The following is a 19,495-nucleotide window of genomic DNA, read 5'->3' as shown; positions in this document are numbered from 1 at the left end:
ATTCTCTCAAGGGTTGTGCACCATATGCTTCAATTTTGTTTGAAATGAAGGTAAGGTGGATATGTCTTCCATAACTGCACTTTTACCAATGTTAATTTCTTAAATTTTTATGGTATTTGTTAAATGCTTACTCTGTGCCAGGCACCACATTAAGCCCTGGGATATGAGTTAATCAGGTTGGACACAGTCTGAATCCTCATTTTACAGATGAGGTCATTGAGAGAAGGAGAAGTTAAGTGGCTTGCCTAAGGTCAAATAACAGACAAGTGATGGAACCTGGATTAGAACCCAAGTTCTTCTGAAACTCAGTCCCATGCTCTATCCATTAGGTGACACTGCTTCTCCATTTTTTTATCTTGTTGCAATTTAAATCAAGCACTCTATTGGATTCCTTCTTCTGATTCATTACTGTATGAATTCAATATAGGCCTAAAGATTGTTATTATGATCTACTGTGCTATTTTTTCAAGTCACAGTTTTACATGATCTCTTTATCACTTTCCTAATTTTCTTCAGAGAGGATTTTAACGCATCTGGACATCTAAATAGGCTCTGGTATTTCCTGCAAGAAAATGTGAATGAATAGGGTAATGCCATCTTGCCTTTTTGGTCATTTCCTCTTCTATCATGGCAGGACTACTATTATACCAAGACATGAGATTCATTTTTCTTTCTCTTTTGGCCATTCAACCTCATTCTTTCTTTAGACCCTTATCCCCTTTTAAATATATTGTTGTTCAAAGAAGATCCAAACCCCATCTTCAGAGAGTTGTGCTGTCTCTTCTTTATCATAAATGGCAGAACTTAGATAAGGTTGCCCAAATTAGATGCAAAACTAGATTAACTGAAACTGTATTTTTCAGACAAAGATAAGGAAACCTACAGAATGTTTTTTCCTAAACACTAACTCCTCTGATCGGGTTCCTTAAAAGATCGAAGTGTAACAGCTATACCCTTGGCCCTAGAAGAAGAAATACTATTTTTCTCAGTTCTTCTCAGTCGTTTTAAGAAACTTTCTTTCTTCAGAGTCAGATTGACTTTGCTATCTCATTCGGACATTTGCCCCTTAGGATACTTTATTGGAATGACAGATCCTTGTCTTTGGCACTAGGCCATTTAGAATTTTTGTCTACTTCATAGAATATAGATGGGAAATACTTTCTCTCACCTGAAAAAAAAAAGATTCTTCTTCAAAATACATCCTCTTCCTCCTCTTTTTTGTTTATTTTCTAAGACTCTGAGGAAATTATTAAACTCTTGATGTCCAAAGTTACATTTTCAGAAAATTATTAGATGCTCAACCTTTCTGTTTCCAGGAAAGTGTATTCTAGTATTCAAGATTAAGTGTAGCCTAGGGGAAAGAACACTGGGCTGAGAGTCACGAGAGCTAGGTTTTAATCGCAACTATTCCAATAGGATGTCACTTTACCTCTCGGCCTCAGTTTCCTCATCTGAAAAATGTGGGCAAGATAGCTACTCTCCCTCTCTTAAGACTTTGGGGCAGGTCATGGTTCTAATATGATTATCTTGGCTTTACCTCAGTCATTAGCAGGTATTGAGCACTTAACAAATAACCTACATAACTTGGAGAAAATAACACTTACTGCTACAAGAATTCAGGCTTTACTATGATTCTTTTCTTTCCTTTCCATCTGTCTTCATGCTAATATTATGTTAGTGAAATGGGTGTCCGGAAGTTATTCTTTCATATTCCAGCATGAGAGTGATTTTCAAATTTTAACCATCAATCAAATAATCTCAATTTTCACATAATTAAAATTAAAATCATAGATAGCACACTCACTTTTTTTTAATACAGAAGAGGTGGCATCTAAAAGATTAAAAGGATTTTGAAAAACTAGCCTTTACCCTAATCCATATTCAAAATTACAATTTCCTTTTTTTCTTTTGAGAAATACTGATCTGTTTATTTCCAAAGTGACTGTGGCAGAGTTAGGCCACAGCAATATGGAATGTGCAAAACCAAACTGAAATAAATTAAAGGGCAAGTGTAATTTATTAATCTCAAGTGTAGGAGAGAAATGGTTCAGATGATCATAGACATTAGAGATAAGAAGAATAACACAGTCCATAATTCATTGAGTGTTAATAATATATAAGGTTTCCAAGAAGCTTTGCATCTTCATGCTTCATATCATATTTACCATCATGGCTCATAAATGGCCTTAATTTAATCGGAGCCATGATTTGGGACAACCTGAGTTCATGTTTTATCAGTTGCTATAGGCTGGCTAGCTTGCCATGGCATCTGTATTCGGTTACTGGATTCTTGAGGCTTTTTTCTGCTTTCACCTTCTAGAAATCAACCCTCTTAGGGAGATGTGGCTAATACGAATGACTGACTGACAATTTCTCCTTACTTTCTGGATGGAGCTAAGACTTCAGGAGTTGAAGAAAACAAACAAAACAGAAGAACATTTGATTTTAGGTCAATTGAGTTTGGGATCAGTCTAGACTGTGACATAATTAAATGATCTAGGGCACTGAGACTTGATGGTAATCTGTGGGGTGACTGGGAAATATAATAATAATAAAATAATGTTGGTATTTGTTAAGCGCTTACTATGTGCAGAGCACTGTTCAAAGCACTGGGGTAGATACAGAGTGATCAGGTTGTCCCACGTGAGGCTCACAGTCTTCATCCCCATTTTACAGATGAGGTAACTGAGGCACAGAGAAGTGAATTGACTTGCCCACAGTCACACAGCTGACAAGTGGTAGAGCTGGGATTAGAACTCATGACCTCCGATTCCCCAGCCCAGGCTCTTTCCACTGAGCCATGCTGCTTCTCCTAGATATCTCCTTCTCCACTCAGATATCATCCAATGGCTCCTACTCCATTCTAATCCTCCTTGACCTCTCTGCTGCCTTTGACACTGTCGACCATCCCCTCCTCCTCCATGCCTTATCTCACCTTGGCTTCACGGACTCCGTCCTCTCCTGGTTCTCCTCTTACCTCTCTGGCCGGTCATTCTCGGTCTCCTTCTCTGGCGCCTCCTCCCCCTCCCATCCTTTAACTGTTGGAGTTCCTCAAGGGTCAGTTCTTGGCCCTCTTCTGTTCTCCATTTACACTCACTCCCTCGGTGAACTCATTCGCTCTCACGGCTTTGACTACCATCTCTACGCAGATGACACGCAGATCTACATCTCCGCCCCTGTCCTCTCCCCCTCCCTTCAGGCTCGCATCTCCTCCTGCCTCCAGGACGTCTCCACCTGGATGTCGGCCCGCCACCTAAAACTCAACATGAGCAAGACTGAGCTCCTCATCTTCCCTCCCAAACCCAGTCCTCTCCCAGACTTCTCTATCACCGTCGATGGCACGACCATCCTTCCCGTCTCTCAGGCCCGCAATCTCGGTGTCATCCTTGACTCGTCTCTCTCGTTCACCCCACACATCCTATCCGTTACCAAGACCTGCCGGTTTCACCTCTACAATATCGCCAAGATCCGCCCTTTCCTCTCCACCCAAACGGCTACCTTACTGTTACAGGCTCTCGTTATATCCCGGCTAGACTACTGTGTCAGCCTTCTCTCTGACCTCCCTTCCTCCTCTCTCGCCCCGCTCCAGTCTATTCTTCACTCCGCTGCCCGGCTCATCTTCCTGCAGAAACGATCTGGGCATGTCACTCCCCTTCTTAAACAACTCCAGTGGTTGCCTATCAACCTCCGCTCCAAACAAAAACTCCTCACTCTAGGCTTCAAGGCTCTCCATCACCTTGCCCCTTCCTACCTCTCCTCCCTTCTCTCTTTCTACCACCCACCCCGCACGCTCCGCTCCTCTGCCGCCCACCTCCTCACTGTCCCTCAGTCTCGCCTATCCCGCCGTTGACCCCTGGGTCACATCCTCCCGCGGTCCTGGAACGCCCTCCCTCCTCACCTCCGCCAAACTGATTCTCTTTCCCTCTTCAAAACCCTACTTAAAACTCACCTCCTCCAAGAGGCGTTCCCAGAGTGAGCTCCTCTTCTCCCTCTACTCCCTCTGCCATCCCCCCTTTACCTCTCCGCAGCTAAACCCTCTTTTTCCCCTTTTCCCTCTGCTCCTCCACCTCTCCCTTCCCATCCCCACAGCACTGTACTTGTCCGCTCAACTGTAGATATTTCTATTACCCTATTTATTTCGTTAATGAACTGTACATCGCCTTGATTCTATTTAGTTGCCATTGTTTTTACGAGATATTCTTCCCCTTGACCCTATTTATTGCCATTGTTCTTGTCTGTCCGTCTCCCCCGATTAGACTGTAAGCCCGTCAAACGGCAGGGACTGTCTCTATCTGTTGCCGACTTGTTCATCCCAAGTGCTTAGTACAGTGCTCTGCACATAGTAAGCGCTCAATAAATACTATTGAATGAATGAATGAATGCCTGCCTAATTGTTTTCCTAAAATCCAGTCCATTAGTAAGTAAAGATGGTTTATTAGAAAAATGTTAAGATGAGAAGCAGTGTGGCAAAGTAGATAGAGTACAGAGTCGGAAGGATCTGGGTTCTAATCCTGATCTGCCACATGTCTCCTGTGTGACCTAGGGCAAGTTACCTCACTTCTCTGTGCCTCACTTACCTCATCTGTAAAATGGAGATTAAGTCTGTGAGTCCCATGCAGGACAGGAAGTGAATCCAACCTGATTAAGCTGCATCTACCCCAGCACTTAGAACAGTGCTTGGCATATAGTAAGTGCTTAACAAGTACCATAATTATGTTATTATTATCATCATCAATAAAACATCTGTGACTGCAGGGTACCCTCTAACCAATAAGTTCTTTGAAGCCCTAACTGAGATTCCCATCATTCTTCTTTATGTGGGTAAACACACTGCTCTCAAATGCCAGTTTTCAGATATAGGCTTCTGCTAAGATTGAGCCCATTGTGCAAGTTTATGCCAATTTTTAAACTACTGGAACTCGTCATTATCTCCACTCAAATAGCTGGTATTGAAAGTTGTGAATCCAAATGATTTAATATATCGAGCTGCAGAGAATTATGGAAAAAGACAAGTGCAAGTTTAAATAATGCGAACAAAAAGCACAGAAATGAAGAGGAAATTTTAAATGGGTATATAAATTATTGGAGCGTAATCTTACAGGGAAAATTTTACTTTCTGTCATTATGTAAATTCATTCATTATATAATTATCTATTATGTAAAGTCTTTATGCAAATTCACAAAAGCTCAGCATACAGTGCAATGCTGGAATGTAAGAAGAAACAGTGGCTTGGAAAAGGAAGATCTTGTATTGTTGAAATGTCATCGGAATAAATTGAAGGTTTTCCTGATTTTTTTCTGACATCAAAGAGCAAAGCATCGTGTCAGTAGTTCAAGACTGAAACCGGATTCATCAAGGATTATAATGTTTGGAAGACACACTATTAGCTCTGGAGAGTGATACATACACTCTTTTCATAATATCACTCTCTGTGTTGGCCCACCACTCAAAATTTTCAGTGAAGAATCGTGACAAAGGGTGATTACCAGAAACTTAGGAGCGGTACGAAAAGTGCAGTAATATGTTCCACTCAGTGCCTCGAGGAGTGCAGATAAGCTACAACCCAAATTTTCAGACACACTTCATACAGCATAATCTCATGAATCCATGGGATTTCCAGTGAAAAATTCTTATTTCCATTTTCCCTCAATGTCTAACGGGATTAAGGTGTAACATATCCTGACCTGTGGTGAATCTACATTTTATCTCCAAATAGTGCTTCGGGGCATTATGTGATCCATATACTGTGGTCTCACAGCCCAAAATTCAATCTTCTCTCAGCTACGGTCCAGTTTACGAATCATCCACAAGCAGTGGCTCTTCTAGATTAGCTCCCTTCCTTGTACTTATTCACTAGTGGATGGCCCAGAGGATTGCAGAAAGAGAAATAATGTACATTAGGATATGCACTCTCTCTCAATTTAGTCAGTCAGTCAAGTGTATTTATTGAGCGCTTACCGTGTGCAGAGCACTGAATTTAGCGCTTGGGAGAGTACAATATTACAATGTAACGGATACATTCCCTGCCCACAGTGAGCTTACAGTCAAGACTTGGTGACCAACATTAATATAATTAGAACACAGTAAGTGCTCAATAAATATGATTGAATGAGTAAATAAATGAAAAGATAAATAAAATTACACAGTCGTACATAAGTGCTGATGAACTGTATATCACCAAATTAAAAAAAAATGGATCATATGGTGGGGCAAGGTTGAAGAGATAGCAGAAAAAGATCAATCAGCATTTCTAATTGAGGGGATTGGCCTCTAACTAGGATCAGGGAAACTAAGTTAAAACCAGCAAGTATATCCTCTAGGCTGGGAACTTTTTTGTTGGCAGGGATTGTATTTTTGTTTATATTATACTCTTCCACGCCTCTAATATAGTGTTCCCCACTTAGTTGCAGCTCAATAAATACCACCACTAAGAACCTGGGTGAAAGTTAGATCAAGGGGGAAGAGGCTGAGTCCACTGGAGTGCTTGGTCAGACCTCCATAATGGTCCAACTGATTGCCTTGTATCTACCCCAGTATGATGTTCAGCACATAGTAAGCACTTAATAAAAAACACAATTATTCCTCTTATTTGGGAGGAGTCGTCCAGAGAAATGAGTCCGTGAACACTGGATGCCATCTATGGGGGACCCTTGCTATGAAGAGCAGATCAGAACCCAGCAGTTCAAAGGAGAAGCCACTGGGGAGGCTGACTTAAGGTCCTGATCTCTTGTTTCTCTTTTTTAAATTGGACCAAACCAGTAGTATACTCCTTAGGATTGCTTGAAATAATATCTTTTACCCACCCAGCACTCCACTAATATTACTTGTGGACTCACACTTCTTTTTCCTTTGTTCTAAAATAGAGAACCAAATATGAGAACATAAGTAATAACCATAAAACCACCCAACTTTTATTTAGGCTAAAGACCAGTTAACCAAACTCACCACTTCTCTTTAGGTGACACTATGCACTGGAGACTGTAAGCTCCCTGTAGGATGGGATCGGTTCTATCAACTCTTTTTATTGTACTTCACCAAGAGCTTAGTACTGTACTCTGCACACCGAAAATGCTCAATAAATACCAGTATGGTCAATTAATTGAATGAATATGCTCACTAAACAGTACATTACTGAAGTATACATTTTTGTGAGGGGTTATGTTGAATTTGCACCTAGTACACCCTTGCCTGTCTAAAGGTAAATTTCTGGATTCAGGAATGACATACAAACACCACATTAGAATCACTTCCTAAAGCTGCCAGCAGCTACCTTCTATTCTTTTTTAATGGTATGGGTTAAGTGCTTATTATTGTGCCACGTACCTCACTAAGCACTGAAGTAGACACAAGTAAATAATAATGGTGGTATTTGTTAAGCGCTTACTATGTGCAAAGCACTGTTCTAAGCGCTGGGGGAGATACAAGGTGATCAGGTTGTCCCACGTGGGACTCACATGACTGTAAAATGACTGTAAACCCATCAAAGGGCAGGGACTGTCTCTATCTGTTACCAATTTGTACATTCCAAATGCTTAGTCCAGTGCTCTGCACATAGTAAGCGCTAAATAAATACTATTGAATGAAAAGTGGCTTGCCCAAAGTGCATCATGTTGGACACATTCCATGTCCCATATAGAGCTCATAATCTTAATCCCCATTTTATAGATGAGGTAACTGAAGCCCAAAAAAGTTGAGTGAATAGCCCAAGGTTACACAACCGGCAAATAAAAGAGCCAGGATTTAGAACCCAGGTCTTCTGGCTCCCAGGACCGTGCTCTTTCCTCTAAACCACACCGTTTCTCATCTGATGCAATGTTTCTTTTAATAGAGGTTGGTTGGTCTTTTTTTCTGGTCCAGCTGGGTAAGGATGACACTGGGCAACAGATTGCTTAGTCACAATTGTCTTTGTTTCAGCTGCCTAAAATAATTCGTTGTCATGATTGTGATCATTCTGAGAATAAACACATTTATTTTATTCTCACAAACTGAAAGCATCCAAGCATTTGAATATGTACCCTGAAACAATGTTTAATAATATGCTCTGTAAAGCAGGCTAGCAAGATAGAGGAATTACTTTGAAGTTAAACAAGAATATGAAATTCAACTACAAAAACAGCTTGCCGAGTCAAATCAAAATTTCTGCAAAATATGGCTAGAAGTCAGTGTATATGGTTAACATATTTTGCTAATAGTCACACAACATTAGCCATTCATTGCATAGGGTTAAGAAAGGTAAAGATTAATCCTTGTACAATGGGAAAATTGTCAGAGTTTTAAAGCATATTATCCAAGCGTATAATGTAGTGATATTGATTTTTTCTTACATTAATAGCAATTTTAGCTTGTGGTATGGGTAAATCTCATTAACCTTAATAAATAAATGAGAAAACTGAAAAACTCTTAGGAAAACTGATATTAAAAAAAGCATCAACAGATTAAGAAGCCTGATCGCATCCTTTCAACCTTTACATAAAATGTCCCAGTCTTAATCATCTGAAAAAGGATTCCTACTATAAAATCCACACAGAAGCTATTTCCTCCAAAACTGCAAAGCAATTAAAAACAAACCTTAGTTATCTAAAATGAGGTGGGTCACCATATGTATATATATATATATATATATATATATATATATATATATATATATATATACAGCTTTTTCCATTGATTTCTTCACTTCTGCTTAGTTGATAAACTCTAGGAACTGGCAAAGCTCACCTGCTCTGAGTTTCACTAGCATCACAAACATCAGCTTCTACGATAAGCTGGATATTTCATTAACCTCGATGCATCTATTCCCCATGGAGCCATGGAAATACGATTGTTGATATCTACCTAGCAAGTCAAACAAATTAAAATTCAAGACTAGCCCCCTGTATTTGAATATTTTCAGTAGCTGCAGTTATCCCAAAGTGATGCTATACATTTGGATCAAGATGTTAGCTTTTTGAGGCCAAGGGTCATTTCTTTTTCATGTTTTCTGCCAATACCAAGTACAATGCTAGGCACAAAGTACTTATTCTCGCTGATGCCGTTGAGTGTGTGAACCACCTAGATGTGAGGAAATAATGAAAAGAAAAAGGTCTGCCTCAAATGACATTTCTCATTCACATACTCCATACTCATCAAAAGCCCTTACTGAATGATAACAGTAAGCTTTTACAAATGTAAATAAAACTTTAAGAATGCCACAGGGATCATCTGAAACAGGTTTCTCCAGAAGGGTGAAGCAATGAGGTGACGGGATTATAATGAAAGGGAACGACAGAACCAAAATATCTTGGATTACCTGATGGGGAGATATGTCTCCAAGAAATGGAAGGCTCTGGTTTCCCAGTGGCCAAGCAAGTGAGGGTGACATTGGTTCCTTCATTGACAATCATGTCAGTCGAGATGTCATAGATCTTCGGAGGAACTGAAATGGCAAAACATGCAATGGTGAGATTATATTAGACCACAAATGATCAACTCAGTGGAGTTACTTGATTAGTCCCAGGAGGATGAAAGCATGGTCTATGAACAGCACCCAGTGGGCACATTATCCAGGATCTTGAGTCAATTCTTTACTGGTTTTCCCACTAATCTTCCACAGTTCAAATATCTTTAGATTAAGATTTCTTGTTCCTGCTGTTCCTCCATAGCCTCATTGTTACGCCGTGGGGGACAGCCTGTGGTAGGGTGATGTCTATTAGAGTTATTGCTTTAGTGGTGAAGGTTAATGACCAAAGATTCCCCTAGGGAAATTTTCCACGATGGACAGGCCCACGGGACTCCTAAAAATAGCTGAGTGGACAGTGAGGAACACAGGAGCTATCAGGGTCATGAGGGTGTTTTGAATGTAAATAAATAAAGAGTGGCATGGAGAAGCTGTTCGGCCTAGTGGAAAGAGCATGAGTCTGGGAGTCAGAGCATGTGGATTCTAATCACGGCTCTGCCATTTGTCTGCTGTGTGACCGTGGGCAAGTCATTTAACTTCTCTGTGCCTCGGTTTCCTCATCAGTAAAATGAGGATTAAGACTGCGAGCCCCATGATAGAGTGTGCCCAACCTGACTACTTTTTACTTACCTCAATGCTTAGAACAATGTTTGACATGTAGTAAGCACTTTACAAATACCAAGAAAAAAACAAAAAACGAACACTTTCTGTGCCCTTCACAATTGCTGAACCCCACTCCGCCTACTCGGCATTGCACTCCATACCCCAGTGGAAACCTGACTGGCAGAGTGGAAAGAGCATGGGCCTGTGAGTCAGAAGGTCATGGATTCTAATCCTGGCTCCAGTGCTTGTCTGCTATGTGACCTTGGGTAAGTCATTTCACTTCTCTTTACCTCAGTTAACTCATCTGTAAAATGGGAATTGAGAATTTGAGCCCCACGTGAGAGCCCAATTGGGCTGGGTCAGCCTAATTTGCTTGAATCCACCCCAGTGCTTAGTACAGTGCCTAACACATACAGCGTGGCTCAGTGGAAAGAGCCTGGGCTTCGGAGTCAGAGGTCATGGGTTCGACTCCTGGCTCTGCCACTTGTCAGCTGTGTGACTGTGGGCAAGTCACTTAACTTCTCTGGGCCTCAGTTACCTCATCTGTAAAATGGGGATTCACTGTGAGCCTCACGTGGGTCAACCTGATTACCCTGTATCTACCCCAGCGCTTAGAACAGTGCTCTGCACATAGTAAGTGCTTAACAAATACCAACATTATTATTAAATGCTTAACAAATAACAATATCATCATTATTATTATGTGTCAGGGAAGAGAGAGAGAGTGAGGGTGGCTGGTACCATAATCGATTCCTTCTTATAGACTCTCAGACCCAAAGTGTCTGTGACTGGACTAAGGCTCATCTGTCACATAAATGGGAAACTCTATCAAGACAAGACTCTAACTATAATGAACATTTAATAAACAACAACTATGTATTGTGACCCCTCTAGACTGTGAGCTCATGTGGCAGGAATGCGTCTGTTTGTTATACTGTACTGTCCCAAGAGCTTAGTATAATGCTTTTTACACAGTAAGCACTCAATAAATACAATTGAATGAATGAATAAATCCTGTGTCTATATATCATCAATTAAAAGACAAGAACAATGAGAAAGCCCTTAAATCAGTTCAGCTTGATTCTCTTCCTTATTCTGTGAAATTTGCTGTAGCACTTCCTTCCCAGGGCAACCCAAAAGCTAGCTGCACCATGGAGCTTCTCTAGTGCTGGAAGAAGATCTCCTCTTCATTGTCTATCCCCTACCTGGGGAGTCCTAGGCAGGGGCAGCTGGGATCCATCAACGAGAATTGGGTAAAGCTATTAGAATGGCTTCTTTGGATTCAAGGCCTCTATAGTTCCATTTCAACCATTGGTCAAAAGGGACAGTTACCCCTAAGCCTACCGTTCTCAAGGATGACCTTTCCAACTGTTCCCTGTCATGTCCCCCCCCCCCCCAACTTCCTGCTTTCTTCCACCAGTGCTGCTGGTGAGAAGCTGATATAGTTCTGGCAGCATCGTGACGAGAGACTGTGTGGCTGGAACCTGGTCCATGAGTGCTCCAGAAAGACAAAATGGGGTATATTTTCATTTGGGGTCCCTACCAAGCTTCTTCTTCTTCTCTGATTTCACATTACTAAAATCCTCTGCCTCTGTCTGGACAATGCTGCCATCTTGAAGCTACAGGACCAGGGACTACCTGAGTGGCATCCCCTGTGGGCAGGGAGCATGTCTACCAACTCTTCTAGATCATATTCTTCCAAGATCTTTAGTAAGGATGATAATAATAATAATGGTATTTGTTAAGCAGCTACCATGAGCCAAGCAGTGTTTTAAGCCCTGGGATAAAAACAACGTAATCTGGTTGGACACAGTCCCTGTTCCACTTGGGACTCGCAGTCTTAATCTCCATTTTACAGATGAGGTAACTGAGGCACAGCAAAGTAAAGTGAGTTGCCCAAGGTCAAACAGCAGACAAGTGGCAGAGCCAGGATTAGAACTATAACCTCTGAACCCCAAGTTCTCTTTCCACTGGGCCATGTTTTTCAGTGTCCTGAACACAGTACGTGCTCAATAAATGTCATTGATTGATTTGCGTTTGCTTACTCAGATTTAGGCTTGTTTAATCAGCTCTTCCCACCCTCCTCCACCAAGGGGATAATAGGGTCCAGTGGTCTTTCAGATCCTGGCCCACTAGTGATCAAGTCCAAATAGCTACTAGAAATCCAGGGGATTATGGGAGACTTCTGTCTGATAGAATGCTAGCAGTCATCCTGCTACTAAGTTTTCTAGTTGGAAAGGAGGCATATTCATAGTTTTTTCAAAGATTAAATGGCTAAGTTATTTTTGGCCTTCAAATAAACCATTCAGATAAATCTATTCTATATTTTCTTTTCTAATCGTCTTCTAACCATAGTACTAGAAAAGAAAGATTTGATTAAGGCTATAAAATGATTGTGCGTAGCTTCTGTAAGGATTATGGGAAATCTTTACTCTTGAGTAATACACCATGGGTACTGTTTTAAATGATTCATTATATCCTAAATTAACATTCTTGAAAACAAATTCATGATATATCTTGAGAATCATTTTTAACAGAACTCTTCAAAGATAAACTACACTCCTCTTCTCAACCAACGCCTCGTCCTCTCAAAAAACTCAGAGCTTTATTACAATGTAGCCACTCTCGGGGCTGGGGGGAGAGGGAGGGGAATAACGATAAACTCTTTCAGAGAGGGAGATAAGGAGAGCCTTAAAAATAGAAATTAAAAGCTGTAATATTGAAAAGCATTCAGCACTTGGAACAATGAACTACAATTTGTCCCAGTGACAACTTTCCCTTCTATAGCAGTAATATAGAATTAAAATGATAAACTAGGTACTGCCTTCTCTTCTAAATATAGTACAAACTATAAACAGAGTCTTCTGTAATCTCCTTTCATGACCCAGTCTAAGTACTATATATTTTCCCAGATAGAACTCCCATCAACTTCCAAAAGGACAGTGCACCTGTAAGAGGTACTAAAGGAAAGAAGAATCCACCCACTTTAAGCACATTTTTGATCACCGGCAATAAGTTGAAAATGATTCTATTTTATTCACTCCCTACCCTTTATTCTCATGTTCCTGAAATTATAAGTAAATTCTTCAGGACACCAAAATTTTCCAGATACTTGACAGCACATAGAATTAAGATGGGGGCTAGAGGAACAGAGCTCATGAGATAAAGTTGACAGAGATGCAAGACACCTAACTTCGTGGGGCAGGAGGTGGTAAAGAGACAGGCTGTGAAGTAGAGCTCAAACAGAAATTCCTCACCTTTGGCTTTAAAGCCCTCAATCACCTTCCCCCGCCTACCCATCTCACTACTCTCCAACTACAACTCAGCCCGCACACTTTGCTCCTCTAATGCCAACCTTCCTACCGTACCTCAATCTCATCTATCTCACTGCTGACCTCTTGCTCATACCCTGCCTCTGGCCTGGAATGCCCTTCTCTCTTCATAACTGACAGACAATTACTGTCTCCCACTTCAAAGCTTTATTGAAAGTACATCTCCTTCAAGAGGCCCACCTAAGTCCTCTTTTCTTTTTCTTCAACCCCCTTCTGCATCATCCTGACCTGCTCTCTTTATTCATTGGCCCCTTCCCTCCCCACGGCACTCATGTACTTATCTGTAATTCATTTATATTAATATCCGTCTCCCACTCTGGACTGTAGGCTCATTATGGGCAGGGAATGTGTCTGTTATATTGTTATACTTCACTCTTCCAAGAGCTCAGTAGAGTGCTTGCTCAGAGTAAACGTTCAATAAATACAATTGACTGACGGACTGACTGCAGTTGGCTCCAGTTGTCTTCTGAAGGGGCTCTGTTTGGGTGGCCACCCCACCATAAATTATCTTGGAAATGGGATCTGTGGGGAACAAGTCCGACTACCGCGGCTGCTGCTGTTGCTGCTGGATGACAGATGGAAGCAGGGAGGGAGGCTACTCTAGGGTCAGTTCCTTGGCAGTCATCATTTGACTAAGCAGTGTTTGACTAAACTCGTGGGCAGGGAACGTGTCTACCAACTCTGTTTTATTGTACTCTCCCAAGCGCCTAATACAGTACCCTGTACAGAGTAAGTACTCAATAAATACCACTAATTGACAGACTGGAACATTTCCACATGAAATTGGAAGGTGGGAATAACTGAGGTGTTTGCAAGCCAAGGAAGTTCAGGTTCCCCCTCCTTTATTTAGTCATTTTTTTTTCATGGTATCTATTAGGCACTTACTGTGTACCAAGCACTGTTTTAGATACTGGGGTAGATACCAGGTAATCAGGTCAGACACAATCCTTTTCCCACATGGGGCTCACAGTCTAAATAAAAGAAGAAACCGGTATTGAATCCCAGTTGAGAAAACTGAGGCACAGAGAAATTAAATGATTTGTCCAAGGAAACACAGTAGGTGAGTGACAGAGATGCTCTGGCTCTCAGGCTTGGGCTCTTCCCACTAGGCCTTGCTGCTTCCCATCCTAAACTGGTTTGTAAAGCAGCAGGGGCAAGGATGGATGGAGCTCTTCCCCATCTCTGGCTCTGGGACTTCCACTCTCAGGAGCAGCCATGAGTAGAAAGGAGTCAGAAAGCAGGATGAGAATCCAGAGAGGGGTTGGGCTGTATGAGGTGAGGAGGAAAGATCATCTCCAGTTCTTCACCTTCAAAGACAAGTGAAGGATAAGAGAATCTTGGGCTGGGTAGCTAGGTAATTCAGATCACTGAGATACTTTTTCTATGCTGCTGCAATTCATACCTCTCAAAATGGACAATTTAGTAAATACCATTTAGTGAAAATGGAATGCAAAGGGATTCCTTTTGGAGAAGCACCTTCAAAGACTTGAGAAAACCAAAGAGTATCTTTTTTTTAAAAAAAAAAAAGCCAAACAGTGACATCATCAGCATTAGTTGGGGCCTCAGAAACTGTTTCACTGAAAAGTTATTTTGGAAATATTCTCTAAGGTGGTCATCTATTTCCTCCAAGTTTGCTGAATGACTGTTCGACAACTGTCACTTTCTGTGCTTACTGGATCTAGTTCCTGCCTGGACCATCAGACAATTGTTACTGTGATGAAAGGCATAACTAGCATAGGGAGACAGAAGTTAAAGTCATTTGATAAAGTGTGAATTTTAAAATTTTCTCACCAACAATGGAAATATTAGCATATCATTTTTCCTTAGGTATGGAAAAATGAAGGCTTTCAAGCATAGTGCAATTAATGAATATCCAGTCTTTTTTTTTTTTTTCCCCCCAGGGTTTTGGAGTGGTAACTGTACTTTCAAACACCTATTCCCTCAAGGCATAATAGAGCTGAATAATGTTCATTGTTCAATTACAAATATATATTAATATAAGTTAAAAAACTGAAAAATGATTGCAATAAAATAATATTAGTGATGCAATAAATAATGCAGAAGGGAAGAAAACATTATAGATTTAACACAGAATCAAAGCTAAATCTTCCTGTGTAGCTCTGATTCTGCGTTAAATCTATAATGCTTTCTTGTGGGACTCTAAGGAGGATATAAGCCAAAATGTAAACTAGCAGTATATATTCAAATTGAATTAAATTCAGTTCAAATTGGCATGCTTCTAGATAGAGATGAAAAAATTCTGGACTTTCTAAGCACCAGCTGATAGTAAACCATTATTGAGGAATGTGACATTTACAAAGTACCCAATGTTTTATTCAAGGACTCAGACTTGAGAACTCCTTTTATTAGGACACTTAAATCCATGAGGCATACTGCATTCTCTTATTTTATAATCAATTCTGAGTACAAATTTGTCCATCCCTTCCAAGGTGGGAAAGCAATGGACACCTTAGCATTTACAGAAAGGTGATCAGTCTATGAAACTAGTCTAAGACAGTTGAGTTTAACTTGAATCACTAAATAATTGTGAGAACTCGATGAGGTGAATTCAACTTTGGGAATGTCCTTCTGTGGCATCTGGCACTGCATTCTGCATCTCTAGGAGTCCTCTGCAGACAAATGAATATATTCAAATGTCTTGAAATTCTCGAAGTAGCAGGTGGCCTACAAGTACATACTACTACCGAAAAACACAGAAACGTATCATTTGCTGTGCATGTTTAAATTAGGCCAGGGTCAAAATGACCTAGATTGCTTGAGGCCTTTAAAAAGCTTTTAATATAAATTCAAGTTGCATAATAAAAGTATCATAAGAGCCTAATATAGGATCCACAGAATCAATAAAAGGCTCTATTTTCTCTTTATGCAACAAAAAAGCCAGAGGAAAGCCTAAGCATAAACAAATCCATCTGAGAACATTCTGCAGGTTTCTGAGGGCCAAAAGGTGTTTCAAGTATTTATTGGACATAGCCCACAGACACTCACAAATGATTGAAAAACTACAGTTCAGCATTTTGGACTGAGCTCAAAATCAGCTTGATCGCTGGCCCAGTTTGGAGACATAAAACATACTTCGGAAGCTAAGAGAAGCCAAGTACTCTCCCAGCTTCCCCATGTTGGAAAAGTTCAAGAACATGATTTCATATTCTAAGTGGTCCTATGTGTGTGCTCTCTCCAACAAATAGCCCAGGCTTCCTAGGAGTAAACACCAACCACAGAACAAATAAATGAAAACACCGGTTCAGTCCCTTTCTGCCTTATTCCTCAGAAGGATCAAATGTGGTTCAGTTTTCTCGGTGAACAGAGAATTCAGGGAACTTATATCCAAAGTTAGCTATCTCTGGCACTAATATTCCCGAGTCTCTTTTACAAGCAAGTAGGTGGACGAGTCTTCAGCTGTATAAGCACTAGGCTGAAGTGGTTTTGGATAGGTATAAAACTTCCTAGCTCAGCCAGCAGCTCAAGGGAACAGGGCCTAAACAAAATAGGGAAGGGGAGCAGCTGAATTAACTGACCAATTATATGTGCTGAGCACCAACTCTCAGTACATCATGGGACTAAGACCTTCATAGTGTATAGCAGCAACAAGTCAATTGCTTTATGAACTCAAGGGACTTTCTAATGGGGGAAAACCTGGGCAGTGGGGCTGGGAGTGACTGCTTCCACTGGCCCCCCACTTAGTCGGGGAAGGAGGGAGCTAGCAGAGTAACTCTGTGTTGCCCCTGGCCCCTTCCCAGAAGTGTAACTTGACCTAATCGCAGAGGAGGATTGCGGAAGGCTGGGGGAAGGAGGCTGTCATCTAGCCTTGGAGGTGAGGGGAGTAAACTGTATTCCTGAAAGAGCAGAACAAAGTCTGCATTCATACTGTGAACCCTGGAAGGGCACAGAGCCAAGGGAGGGATTGGAAAGGATTCCTCCCCCTCCTGAGGGAAAGAAGAGCATGAGTCCTGGGATGACTACAGGGAAGTATGGAGGATCCTGGAGGGGGATGTAGTAGATCCAGAGAAAGGTGCTTTGAACTGGATTTTGTTTGAATTGGTTACCTGCTTTGGAATTTATTAAATATTGTTGAAATCTCAGATCTTGGTGTCTGTCTGTGGTAGGTACTGGAGATGATGCTCTGGGAGCCAGGGAGAAGTGAGGGCTGGGGAGTCATGGGCATAGAAATGAAAAGTGACTCTGGGGTGGGGGTGGGGAATGGGGCTCTTTCAGCCCGAATTTAGAGTTGAAATACTTGGTCTACAGTCTTCCCGTAGCTGGTCCCAGGACAGGGGTGGTAAGCTAATCCCCGACGACCCCATGCCTTTGGGGAGATGTGTCAGCTTCAGCTGCAGAATGGTCGCAGCAATATGGGTTCACTGATAATGAGTAAGATGCTCTGAAACCTACATGAGAAGAATGGGAGACGTGGAGGGTTTTAGGATGAGGCGGAGGCTGGCTGGGGTCCCAGGGGACTTTTCCAGCCTGAATTTAGAGTTGAAAATCCCCGGTTACATCACAGGGATTATGGAATATCAAACAATTGACCCAAACTAGAGTATTGCCTCTATTCAGTATAGATTATTATGAAAGCTGTTGCCTTAATGCTGTGGTAATAGGAATAATAGTACTAATAATAAGTCTAATAGCACAAGAGGAAGCAGGAATAGTAACAGTAGTATTAATTGAACTAATTAACTGGAGCAGTGCATATTGCTAGGTGCTTAGAATGCGTAGATTGAAGGAGCAATGGGTTCCTTGTTCACAGGTAGCTTACACTCTAATTGGAGAAGACAAGCATAGAAATATTTACATGAGTTCAGAATCAATAACTGAATATGCATTTGAATAAACATACATACACAAGTGCTTAAGGTGGGTATAAATAGTTATGCAAGTGCTTGAGTTGGCTGATTGGTTTATACAATTTAGCATATTGGAAGATTACTCAGGAAGGTTTGTTGGAAAAGGTGGGATTTTAGGGCAGCTTTGAATGTGGGGGAGAGCCTTGGAGCTCACCAATGACCTCCTTCTTGCACAATCCAATGGTCTCAATTCCATCCTAATCTTCCTTGGCTTATGAGATGCCTTGGACACTGTGAATCTTTCCCTTCTCCTGGAAGTGTTACCTAACTTTGGCTTCACTGACACTCTCCTCTCCTGATTCTCCTCATCTCTCTAACTGCTCCTTCTCAGCCTCTTTTGTAGACTCCTCCTCTATTTCCCGCCTTCTGACAGAGGCAGGGTCCCTCACAATTCAGTTCTGGGGCCCCATCTATTCTCATCTACCCCCACTCTTTTGAATAACACATTTGCTCCCATGACCTCAGCTACTATATGCAGATGATTGACAAATCTACCTCTCCAGTCCCAACTTCTCTCCTTGTCTGTAGTCTTATATTTCCTCCTGCTTGAAGGACATCTTTACTTGAATGGCCCATTGACATCTCTAATTTAACATGTCCAGACTCCTCATAAACTCCTCATCCTACCATTTAAATCCCCTCTTCCCCATGACTTTCCCATCACTGTAGCTATTACCAGTATCTTTCTAATCTCAATAGACTTTAAACTTGATATTATCCTTCTTTCATAACTTTCCTACATCCCACATATTCAGTTTGTCACTAAACTTCTGTGGGTTCTACCTTCACAACTTCATTTCCTTTCCATCCAAACTGCTACTACACTGATACAAGAACTTATCCTATCCTATCTTGACTACATATCTACTTTCTCACTGACATACCTGCCTTCTGTCTCTCCCAACTTTAGTCCACACTTCACTCAGCTGCCAGTCCTCCTCCAGACTTTTCCCATAACTGAAGAAAATATCTCTATCCTCCCTGCATTACAAGTTCATAACCTTGGCATTATCCTCTAGTCATCTCTCTCATTCAACCCACATCTGTAATCAAATACTGTCAGTTCCACCTTCACAGTATCTTTAGAATCCACCCCTTAGTCTCCATTCAAAGTGCTCTCACACTAATCCAAGCTCTTATCATATGGAAGCTACATGGCCTACTGGAAAGAATACCAGAGTGAGAACAGGAGGACTTGAGTTCTAATCCCAGCTCCACCCCTTGTCTGCTGAGTGGCTTTGGGCAACTCACTTAACTT

General features: G+C 41.3%; 1 protein-coding gene across 1 annotated transcript in view; it reads right to left on the bottom strand.

The window, feature by feature from the left end:
* NEGR1 (neuronal growth regulator 1) overlaps positions 1–19,495 on the bottom strand; it is a 1,090,779-nt gene that overhangs the window by 412,782 nt on the left and 658,502 nt on the right. Inside the window, exon 3 of the mRNA XM_029064044.2 lies at positions 9,291–9,416. Coding sequence (XP_028919877.1) covers positions 9,291–9,416 — 126 coding nt within the window. The remainder of the gene's footprint in view (positions 1–9,290; positions 9,417–19,495) is intronic.

This window comes from Ornithorhynchus anatinus, chromosome 4 (assembly GCF_004115215.2).
Source record: "Ornithorhynchus anatinus isolate Pmale09 chromosome 4, mOrnAna1.pri.v4, whole genome shotgun sequence".
In the NCBI taxonomy this organism is placed as follows: Eukaryota; Metazoa; Chordata; class Mammalia; order Monotremata; family Ornithorhynchidae; genus Ornithorhynchus; species Ornithorhynchus anatinus.
Note: the sequence above shows the minus strand (reverse complement) of the source record. Positions and strands in the feature narration are given on the sequence as shown.